The sequence below is a fragment of the Canis lupus genome, chromosome 5, assembly GCF_011100685.1.
Source record: "Canis lupus familiaris isolate Mischka breed German Shepherd chromosome 5, alternate assembly UU_Cfam_GSD_1.0, whole genome shotgun sequence".
NCBI classification, from domain to species: Eukaryota; Metazoa; Chordata; class Mammalia; order Carnivora; family Canidae; genus Canis; species Canis lupus.
Genome location: NC_049226.1, coordinates 22,487,621 through 22,499,672, shown reverse-complemented (window position 1 = coordinate 22,499,672; position 12,052 = coordinate 22,487,621). Strand labels below are relative to the sequence as shown.

The following is a 12,052-nucleotide window of genomic DNA, read 5'->3' as shown; positions in this document are numbered from 1 at the left end:
GTGTCTTCTCAAAACAGCTCTCCTCGTTCTGGGGCTGCACCGGAGTTTCAGTCTCCTGCCTGGATCCCACAGCTCCCACAGAGGCACTGTGTAAAGGGGTGCCAAGTTGTCATTGTTGAGGGTGGGATATGATCAAGGCACATCTTTGTTGTCTATCTTTCTGCTGTCACTCTCTCACCACAGTGAATTTTTAGACATTTTCATTACTCCAAATGGACATTCTCATTACTCCAAAGTGACATTCTTTACCTTTTAGCTATGTCTCCCCCCCATTCTGCACCCCTAAACAATCACATATTTACTTTTTATATCTATAGATTTGCCTATTCTGGATACTGCATGTGAATGGAATCATATTATAAATCGTCTTTTGTAACTGAGTTCTTCCATTTAGTATAATATTTTTTTTAAAGAGTATCCTTTTTTTCTTTCTTTTTTAAGATTTTATTTATTTATTCATGAGAGACAGAGAGACAGAGAGAGGCAGAGGGAGAAGCAGGCTCCATGCAGGGAGCCCGACGTGGGACTCGATCCAGGGTCTCCAAGATCACACACTGGGCTGAAGGTGTGCTAAACTGCTGAACCACCCAGGCTGCCCTAGTGTAATATTTTTAAGGTTCTTCTATGTTGTAGCATATATCAATACTTCATTCCTTTTTATGACCAAATAATATTAATATTCCATTTTAGGGATATACTGCTTTTTGTTTACACTTTCATCCTTTGATGGATATTTGGATTGTTTCCACTTCTTGGCTATGGCCAAGACACGAAGGCAATTAATAAAGGAAGGATACTCTTTTCAATAAAGGGTGTAACGTTGGAGCAATTGGACATCCATGTGGACAAATAAAAAGGAATCTTTTTTTTAATGAAAGGAATCTTGACCTATATCTGATACCTTATACAAAAATCAACTTAAAATTGATTTGGATCCAAATGTAAAATTTTTATTTTATTATTATTTTTTTCAAATGTAAAATTTTAAAACTATGACACCCTTAAAAGAAAACAGGAGAAAATCTTGGGACCCAGGTAGGCAAAGGGTTCTTAGATATGATGCTAAAAGCACAATCTGAAAAAGAAAAAATATATAAATTGGAATTCATTAAAATTAAAATTTACTCCACCAATGATATGGTCAAAAGAATGAAAAGACAAGCTACAAAGTGGGAGAAAATACTTGCAAATCACATGTCCAATAAAGGACTAGTATCCCTAATATGTAAGGAACTCTGAAAACTCAACATTAGGGCAGCCTGGGTGGCTCAGCAGTTTAGCGCCGCCTTCAGCCCAGGGCGTGATCCTGGAGACCCAGGATCGAGTCCCACGTCGGGCTCCCTGCATGGAGCCTGCTTCTCCCTCTGCCTATGTCTCTGCCTCTCTCTCTCTCTCTCTCTCTCTCTCTCTCTCTCTCTCTGTCTCTCATGAATAAATAAATAAAATATTTTTAAAAAACCGTCAACATTAGACAAGCAACAACCTTATTAAAGAATAGGTAACAAGGCAGCCCCAGTGGCTCAGCAGTTTAGTGCTGCCTTTGGCCCAGGACATGATCCTGGAAACCTGGGATCGAGTCCCATGTTGGGCTCCCTGCATGGAGCCTGCCTCTCCCTCTGCCTGTGTCTCTGCCTCTCTCTTTCTCTCTCTCTGTCTTTCATGAATAAATAAATAAAATCTTTAAAAAAAATAGTTAACAGATATGAACAGATACTTCACCACAGAGAATATAGAGATGACAAATAAGCACAGAAAAATATATTCAAGGGCAGCTGAACTTGAACTTGTACATATGTACAACTCTGGGCCATATAGAGCTTTCTCCTAGTAGTGCAAGAGACAGATGAGGCCATTCTCCCAATGGCTTTAGAAAAATTTATGGAAATCCCCTCATCTCCCCTCCCACCCCCTCGACCCCAGATATTCAACATCTTCAATTTTTGGAACAAATGCAAGTGAAAGCCACAATGCAATGCAAGAACATACCTGCTAGAAACAAACTGTGCTACATCCACACAGTGGAATACTTGTCAGCAGTAAATAGAAATGAATTGTGGATGCACAAGACAACTTAGATGAATCTCATAGGCATTATGCTGAGTGAAAGGAGCCAATCTCTAAAGGTCACGTACTGTATGTTTATATTTATACAACATCCTGAAAAGACTAAACTGTAGGATGGAGACCAGATCTTTGGTTGCCAGGGGTTAGGGATGGGGGAGGGTGTGACTCCAAAGGAGCAGTGCAAGGGGATTTTTTGGGGTGATGAAACTGTTGTGTTTTGTGATTGTGGTGGTAGTTACACAAACTTAACATGTGTGTTAAAATTCATACGACTATATCCCAAAAGGGCACAATTGGAGAACTATCTTTAACTACAAGACCCAGTAACATAATAAATAGGAGGAAATAGCCATCATGTGAAATAATCTTTTATTATATGAAAAAAGAACAAGAAAAGGAATAACTTTTTATTCTGAAATAGCCTCTTGTTCTTCTCACAGTTTTAGGCTCCTTTAAAAGATGTATTTTTTCCTCCTAAATACTTTTTTTCAGGGATATGTCTTCACTATTTTCTATAAGTCTTCCTGTTTTTTTTTTTTTTAATAAAACATATGGGTTAAATCTCAAAAGAAAAATACCATTCAGATTGTCATATTATCTTGGAGGTTTTGTAGGATTGTTTCTTCTAAGTCTGATTGATGAGATCTTATGAATCTTTGCTGCAGTTTTTTTCAGAAGTGACACTTATAGCACAATAAGACTGTTAGGTTAGTCTGGTGCCATGTTTGCCATCTTATACAGGCTGATTTGATTTCATGCCGAGTCTAAAAGTCTCTATTATATTTGATTTCTTCCTAGCACAAAGAATAGGAAAAGCACACCTGTTGACAGCTTATGGCAGACAGAGTTTGAAAGGGACCATGAAATAAGGGGTGATCATGAACATAGCATATTGATTTAAAGAGTAAATACAGGACTAGAATATATAATAGGAATTTAGCTTGTAGGAACCAAAAGTTAATCTTCTGTATATACTTAATATTTGTCAAATCCTTACTAGAATCCTCTTCAGCTCTGAGCTTGGCAACTTAAGCAAGATGTGGAAACAGTTGGCAAGTTTCCTGAGAGGGCAATGAAAATTATACTAGAGAATGAAAATAAAACCTTTAAGAGAAGGTTAAAAGAATTCAAGTTTCCTAGGGAAGAGAGTTGAAAGCATTATGAAGAGCTGGAACAGGGATGGTAACTCTTCATTTCATATGACCAGGTGGTGCAAAAAGGAATGTCCTAAATTTTTCCAGAGGGATTTATTGGGCATATGAACTTTTCTCTCCATTCCAAGATGATTGAGACCATATTGTATGCACTCTCCTCTTCCCTGGGCTTTTCTCACATCGCACCTTTCTGGCTCTCTCTCCACCATTTGGAACATTCTTATTTTGAATCCCTTTCTGGGAGGGGGTCTCTCCTTGGCTCTCTACTGGTAAAATCTCATGGTTTTTGCTTCTTTCTTATTCATCTCAAATCATTCTTTATACAGAGCCACAGGTGAGATCTATCCAAAATAAAACATGCCACATCACTTTCCTGCTCAGAATCCTTTAGCAGCTTCCCATAACCCATCCCAGAGGTTCACAAGCACCACCTCTCCACAGGCTGGATCTGGGAGAGGACAGCTGAAGGGACAGGTGTCCATAACCCTCTAGCCACCCTCATCTCTGCGGCATCCCATCATGAGAGACAGTTGGATACCTGAGCATGTGAGTTACCCACCCAATGTTTTAGGAGACAAGGTGGAGAATATTGGGTGTACAGAACAAGTTGGAGCTCCTCTGGAGGATAGGGAAGACCTTCCATATCAGATCCATTGTTCCTGCAGCCTCCACACACCCCATCTCGCCCAGAGATGTGGGTTCTGTCTCACACGGCCTGCAGTTGTCAGGATTTGGTTTTCTCAGTAACAGAACTCTGAAGGGAAGGATAATCTCTTTAACTTAAGAAGGTTGCTTGAGACATCTTACAAGGATTGTTTGACTTACGTTTTAAAGACAAAGGGAGGCTGGATTTCTTGATTTTTGTCCTACAGAATCTCTTGAGGGATTTGCCATTTTGGTGTTGAGTTTGTCTTGACTGGGTACTGGTGGAGTGAAAATAGGAATCAAGAGAAGTATATGGGGCAGCCCCGGTGGCTCAGCAGTTTAGCGCCACCTTCAGCCTAGGGTGTGATCCTGGAGACCCGGGATCGAGTCCCACATCAGGCTCCCTGCATGGAGCCTGCTTCTCCCTCTGCTGGTGTCTCTGCCTCTCTCTCTCTCTCTCTCTCTCTCTCTCTCTCATGAATAAATAAATAAAATGTTAAAAAAAAAAAAGAGAGAGGGAGAAGTATATGTTTATTGAACAATCCTGAACAAGCCCATTGAGAATTGTGGTTCTTCTCTGTGGGACCATAGAATACCAGAGCCACAAGGCCTTCGAGATCATCTGCCTTAGTCATTATATGAGGAAATTGCCTAGGACACAGGAGATAGTGTGGTAGGTCTTCAGGGTCACACTAGAACATTTTTCCTTTTAGTGCAGGAATTTTGAACGCAGGATATACATATGAAGCTCCCCTCCTTTAAGTAAAATATATCCATTTACCTTTTTGAGTGACATGTTTGACTTTGCACAAAAATAGAAAGGTCAGCTACTTGTTCAAACCAATTGACGTGTATATATATTTGTATATCATATATGTGTGTGTTTTTTTTTTAATGTACTCGTTTGAGAGAGACAGCATGTGGGGAAGAAGGACAGAGAGAGAGAGAAACTCAAGCAGACTCCACGCAGAGCATGGAGCCTAATAGAGCCTGACTCGAGGTTCAGTCCCAGGACTGTGAGATCATGACCTGAGCTGAAACCAAGAGTCGGATGCCCAACCAACTAAGCCACCCAGGCATCTCTATGTATAGATTTATTATATATGTTTAGATATATTTAAGTACAGTAACTTAGATTATGGAGTGGCAGGAACTAGTAATCTTCAATAGTGGGAAACTTAGCTGAAGCTATGACTCACCTTTAACTACCAGTATGATCTTCATTCATTCAACTTCTTGGCTTTGATTCCTGTTGTATTTAAAAAGAAAGTTGAGGGCAGCCCAAGTGGCTCAGCGGTTTAACACTGCCTTCAGCCCAGGACGTGGTCCTGGAGACCTGGGATCAAGTCCCATGTCAGGCTCCCTGCATGGAACTTGCTTTTCCCTCTGCCTGTGTCTCTGCCTCTCTCTCTCTTTTTGTATCTCTCATGAATAAATAAATAAAATCTTAAAAAAAAATAAAAAAGAAAAAGTTGAATTATTTTAAGATTCTTTATAACTTACAAATAATAGTATTGATATGTAACAATAACATTAATACATGATAAATAATAATAAACTTGTATCAGGCTTACTACCTATATGGTATGGTTGCAAATGCACATGTTAAGTAAACACTCATATGTAATTCTTGCAACTACCATGTGAGGCTGGTGCAGCTACTGCTGAGGGAGCCAAGGTGTGGGGGTAACGTACCTCAGGGTGATGCTGTTCATAAAAAGGAGCAGGGACTGAAGCCTGAGCATCTGGCTCTGGAGCCCACCTGTAATTCCTGTACTTCACTGTAGGGTCCCTATCCACTTCATCCTGTTACTGCTTTGAATTAGATTTAGAAAGAATGGACATTGAAGGAAGTCTCTTGTTTTTTCTTGATTTTTTTAGATAATAAAATGTGAATAACAAATATTTAAATTATGAAGAAACAACTCTTATCAAAATAATTACTTAATGCAGAGGATAATTAAGCAGATAATTAGTTATTGATAATAGTTATGTATTGTCTATTGACCAAAAGAGAATCTAAATCAAACTGAAGTTACACCTAGGACTCTGAATTATTTTTTTTAAGATTTTTAATTTATTTATTCATGAGAGACAGAGAGAGAGAGAGAGAGAGGCAGAGACACAAGGCAGAGGGAGAAGCAGGCTCCATGCAGGGAGCCCGATGAGGAACTCGATCCCAGGTCCCCAGGATCACACCCTGGGCCGAAGGCAGCACTAATCCACTGAGCCACCTGGACTGCCCAGGACTCTGAAATTTTTAAAGTTGTGTAGAAGCTTTAAAAATTATGAAGAGGAAAAAAAAAAAAAAAAAAAAAAATTATGAAGAGGAAAAAACAAGAATAACTTTTACAGGCAGAATTTAACCAGAACATGATTCTCCATGATCCTGTTTTGTCAGATCCCCCTTTAGATGCCCAGTTTCGACAAGCTCAACCAGGCTGGGGGTTAGGATTTCTGGCTGTTGTGTGAGACAAACTTGAGAGTTTGCCTGGAGAGGGAAGGGCAATCTCAAATGTATGTAAAGCTGCTGTTTAGAAGAGTCACTAAATAAGCAGTTAATAAAATTTTCAGAAAAACAGAATAGAAGAGGGACACCTGGGTGTCCCAGTGGTTGAGCATCTGCCTTCAGCTCAAGTCGTGATCCTGGGGTCCTGGGATTGAGTCCTGCATCAGGCTCCCTGCAGGGAGCCTGCTTCTCCCTTTGCCTATGTCTCTGCCTCTCTCTGTGTCTCTCATGAATAAATAAATAAAAATCTTTTAAAAAAGTAAAATAAGAAACAATAGAGTTATTGCTGGCAGGGGGAGAGAGGATAGGGAGAGGTTGGTAAAAGGATACAAACTTAAAGCTGTAAGATGAATAAGGTCTGAGGATTTAATGTGTAACATGGTGACTATAACTGATAACACTTTGTTGTATAACTGACATTTGCTAAGAGAGTAGAACTGAAGTCCTCACTAGAAAAAAACACAAAAAAGATAAATATATGAGGTGATAGTATATTAATGAATTAGGTGTCCGCAGAAGCCCAGTGCAGAACTGGCGGCTTATGCGGTGAGCTTTCTGAGGCTTAGGTGACCAACCGCTGGGATGGAGATGTTGCAGAGCAGATCTAGTCATGGTGTGGTTGGACTCAATGACTTTTCAGTTCCCTTTTTGCAGTACCTGGCATAGAATAGGCACTGTCAGTAAATAACTGTCAAATTAGTAACTTAAAAAAAACAGGGTGGGAGGAATATTCTTATTTCATTATTTTAAAACCAGTGTAACTCTTTCAATGACTTATTTGATTCTTTCTTTTTTTTTAAGATTTTATTTATTTATTCATGAGAGATATACAGAGAGAGAGAGAGAGGCAGAGACCCAGGCGAGAGAGAAGCAGGCCCCATGCAGGGAGCCCGATGTGAGACTCGATCCCAGGTCTCCAGGATCAGGCCCTGGGCCTAAGGCGGCACTAAACCGCTGAGCCACCCGGGCTGCCCTGATTCTGTCTTGATTATGAGGAAGGAGAGAGAGAGAAGAATATTTGATTTAGACATATGTTTGGTTGCTTTCTGATTCCTGTCATATACCACAAGGCTTCATAAATTGTGTTGAGCTCTCCAGAATAAAGGTAAATAACTTATATAGCTATTATATGAATCATTACAGTGTAAGTTTAAAAATGCACACATTGTTATTATGTGTGCATGCCTGAGTTTATTGACTTGTAAACTCTTCGATATTAGGATTGTGTGTTTTTGTGTTTCCCTTCACAGCACCTAACCTAGAACCTTTTTGAGAATATGTGAAAGTGATTTCAGATTGTGTGTGTGTGTGTGTGTGTGCGAGGCAGGGGGGCCGGGAGGCAGGGGAGCAAGGGGGGGGGGCGTTGTCCCTAAGTTTCATTATTATTCAGAAACAAAGTCCTATCATCTCTGTTTGCTAATGCTGATTCTAAAATTTAGAAATACTTCACTTTGATTAATTCAAACTAGATTTGAATTGTATTTAATGTAGGGGAGAGTGTGTTCAATTTTTGTTGCTTTTGTAGGTGCGTGTGAGGGAACCTTGGCTTGCTCTACCTGTCACCTCATCTTTGAAGAGCACATATTTGAGAAGTTAGAAGCAATCACTGATGAGGAGAATGACATGCTCGATCTGGCGTATGGACTAACAGATAGGTAAGATGTCAGGACCACTTCAGCTTGACCAGCAATCTGGGAAGATAAAGTTTTTAGTAGTTCCTATCTGAGACCAGACACACACATGTGATAGTGGTCTCCTGGCAAAGATAGAGAACAGTCACAAACCTTGAATATCAAATATGTGACATTTCTTTTAGTTTTCACTCTTCTACAATTTTCACCCTTATGAGACTTTCCTTTTTGCTGAAGTTGAAAATCAATTGAAGTTATTGGCGGTGTAAGTTCTGGATCCTAATAAATCTTCTTTAATCTATATTTATTCCAGGGATTAATATTTATCACAGTTGGGATTCAATTTAATGCTTTTTATGATGTTCTTAAAGGACAGATTTGATAATTGGATGAAATTATCATGGGAAGTTTTACCTACTTGAAAGAATAGAATTTTTAAAGAAACTTAAGATATGATAATAACTATATTAAAATGAATAGTTTTGTTTCTAAGTGTACCTTATACCAACTTAATCAAAGCTTATTCTTGCTATTAATAATAGGTAGAATTACTCTTAAAACTAGTCAGATTTATAGTAATGAGTGATACTGAGTGATACTTTATTTTTAAAAATTTTTAAAGATTTTATTTATTTATTTGAGAGAACAAGTAGGGGGAGTGGCAGGCAGAGGGAGAGAGAGAAGCAGACTCCCCACTGAGCAGGGAGCCCTATGTGGGGCTCCATCCCAGGAACGTGGGATCACCACCTGAGCCACCCAGGTGCCTTGAATGATACTTTATTTTTAAAAATTACCTAGTCTTTGGTTGGAGTTAGAGGAGGTAGTTAGTTGAGTTACTATTTCAATGGAGCCAGATCATGAGGGCTTACTTAAGGTTGGCTCTGGTGTTTAACTTTAATTTCGTGACCCTCATGATAAATCAGTTTAAAAATAAAAATAATAGTAATAGTAGCTTGATGCATGTATATTATATAGTCATAATTTTGTTAAATCCTTGATATAAACCATCTTATTTAATCCTCACAAAAAAGTTTAGGTCATTAGTATTTAATTAGAGGTGAAGAATCCTTTTATTCCCTTTTGTGGTTTATTTCCCCGTTGGTCACCGTGGGACTGATACCGGGGCAGAAGCTGGGAAAACAGTATCTCTTTAGGCTTCAGAGCAAAGTGGATTGTAGCTGCTATGTCCCCGTCCCCTTTACATGTTCAGGTGCCACATTCTCTGTCAATGCCTTTTTTTGCTGCAGAGTAGCACACAAAATGCACTCAATGAGTGGTTCAGGGAAAGAAATTAATGCTTCTCATGGGCAGCACTTATAAAACACTGGGGCATATCTGGAATGAAAATAACTTTGCTCAAAGCCAGGAACTACATGTAAATGATTTCAAGGGTACCACGTAGTCCGAAACAAGGAAATTCAGTCTTTGGTTTCTACGTTATTTAAAATTAAGCACTATGTAAATGTCTTTATTTTTAAGATAAAACATCATTGTTTTCATGTTTATTATAGGGTATTTTTTAACCCTGATTACTAAAGGACTGGTGATACACGGACTCATATGGCACTTACTCTAGAGGTTACTGGTCGGTTTGTACCTGTATTTCTGGGGCCTGATTCACAATAGGGCATCATCACCAACTATTTATGGAATTAATGATTGATAGAAGGAGAAATTCAGGAATTACCTGTGAATCTGTATCTGATGATAGTCATTGCCTGGTGCCAGCAATTTCCAGGAATAATATGTACAGAGGCCTCAGTTTCTGTAGTTGCAAGATGAGAATAATAATGACACCTGTCTTATAGGGTTGTTGTGTGCAGCTCTTAGAACAGTATCTGGTGGAGAAAGCATTCATTAAATAGTTTTTAGCATTGTGATGATAAAAATATCAATTTATATGCTGGATACTTACTATATTGCCTAGGTACTTGACAAAAATTATTTCTGACATTCAGGGTTAGGCAACATCATCACCATTTTGTAGGTGGGAAAATAAGGTTTAATTTTGAGATTTGCTCAAGGCTGCACAGCTAGAGAATGACAGAGCCTTGATTTGAATCAGTTGTGTTGGGCCCTAAAGTCCTTGGATCTTGTACTTCTCTGAATTGAAAACCAGCTCTTAGGAGTAAAATAAATACAACCGCAATGCGTTTCCACTGTAGGTAGATATGGCACAGGTGACTGGAGAAAATACCATCAAGATTTGTGATGTTGGAATTCTATGGAACTCATAGCGAAATCAAGGCCGCCTTGTGCTCTGTCTCCGTTTCTGGAGATAGAGTCACTTCTCCACTGGGTGGACTTGCAGCAAGGAGGGTATAAAAGAGCCAGAGGGCACCACTGCCTTGTCTTCCCTGAAGCCACCATCCCTGGGCTCCCATAACACACTTTCTGTTCTTCACTGTGCTTGCTGCCCCTTTTCAGTGACAGCTGTGCCATCTCTGTCCCTCTTTCTAAATTAAAAGTACCTTGGTAACTGGCATTGTTGAGTCTTTATGTGAACACCAGGAATAACAAGCAGTCTCTCTAGGACTCGCCACAGTCCAGATGCATTGGCCTAAATGAGCTTGCTGCATTTTCTCTCTTGCAGACAAAGATTAATGCATAATTGAGCACTGTTAAGCCTGTGTATAATCAACAAATAGGGATTATTGGTAGAAGGAAATTTTTTCTATCAGAAATCAGTATTTCTTGTGGTTATACTTTCTCTCCTACTCAAAAACTTCCCAGTGGTGCCTCATTGCTCCCCAGTTAAAGCCTAAACTCTTTCACTGGTGTTCCAAGCTGTCTGTGGCCTGGTGCCCATTCTAGCCCATCACCCTCCCTACATAGTAGCCAAGCCAAGCTGAAGTCCCATATTGTCTCAAATGTGCCTTGAATCCCTTTGCCTCAAATGCTTCTCTCCATTATCTTTTATTAAGTGTCATATCCTTCCCATCCTTTAAAGCCCACTCTAAGCACCATCTCCCCTGGCCAGAAGTAAGTGTTTTCTTCTCAGATCCTCTGGCTTTCTTTCTTTCTTTTTTTTTTTTCTTTAAGATTTTATTTATTTATTCATGAGAGACATACAGAGAGAGGCAGAGATACAGGCAGAGGGAGAAGCAGGTTCCTGGTGGACATGACCTGAGCTGAAGACAGACGCTCAACCATGGAACTACCCAGGCATCCCTCTCGCTTTCTCTCTGTGGTATTGGTCATGATCTCACATGTTAATTATGTGCAGATGTATCTCATTTCTTCTATTTGATTGAAACTTCTCTCCTTCATACTGATATTTGGTAATTAATTCCCACAGCAATCCTATGAGGAACGTGCTTATTCTTCATCTTTAGGATTAGGTGAGGAAACTAGTATGTGGTGGCAGGGTTAAGACAGTTGCCTGTGAATATGCCATGTTCAGTGCTGGATTCTGGACCATTGGTTGGTTGGCCCTGAGCCTGATGCTGCCTCCTTACTGCATCCCTGGCACCCAGCACATAAAAGTGTTCAGTGATGGAAGTGAGTTGCTGTTCTTTGCATACCCACTGACATTTAGTGCTGGGCCTATAGATGCTCAGTAAATGCTTGATGGATACATTAATGAAACCAAGACCTGCATGCCATATTCCATCCAATTGTAGACAACTTGACTGTAACATTAATATATTTGGTTTTACGGGCCTCTAAGAAAGACAAAAGGACTGCTGATTAAAATACTGGTACCAAGTTATCACTTAACATTTTGTGCATATTAAAAAGAGCTATTTATACTTGTCTGACAGATTTGCACATCACTGTTAAAAAAAGTAAAATATAAGTAAAATGGTAGTAATTCTGAAAAAAAAAAAAAAGAAAATGGAATTATAGTTCTTCTTCCAATGACAAATATCAGGTTTATGTCCTGCTATGTATGTTTTGTATTCTTAATTTTCATAGGCTTTTTGGACTTATTTCACACATGTAGTATTAACATCCTTCCCATAACTCAGTTGGAGAGACATCTATCAAACATTGTCACTGAGTTCATGGCTCTGATGTGACCGCCACCTCCCAGTGCAGCTGGGATT

The 12,052-nt window shown here is 39.4% G+C and overlaps 1 protein-coding gene across 3 annotated transcripts in view; it reads left to right on the top strand.

The window, feature by feature from the left end:
* Positions 1-12,052, top strand: part of FDX1 (ferredoxin 1) — a 33,530-nt gene that overhangs the window by 19,274 nt on the left and 2,204 nt on the right. For all 3 annotated transcript variants that reach the window (XR_005359305.1, XM_038536239.1, XM_038536240.1), the window contains exon 3: positions 7,898-8,027. Coding sequence is in view for 2 of the 3 variants with exons in the window: in XM_038536239.1 (XP_038392167.1) it covers positions 7,898-8,027 (130 nt within the window). In the remaining variant the exon portion in view is untranslated. The remainder of the gene's footprint in view (positions 1-7,897; positions 8,028-12,052) is intronic.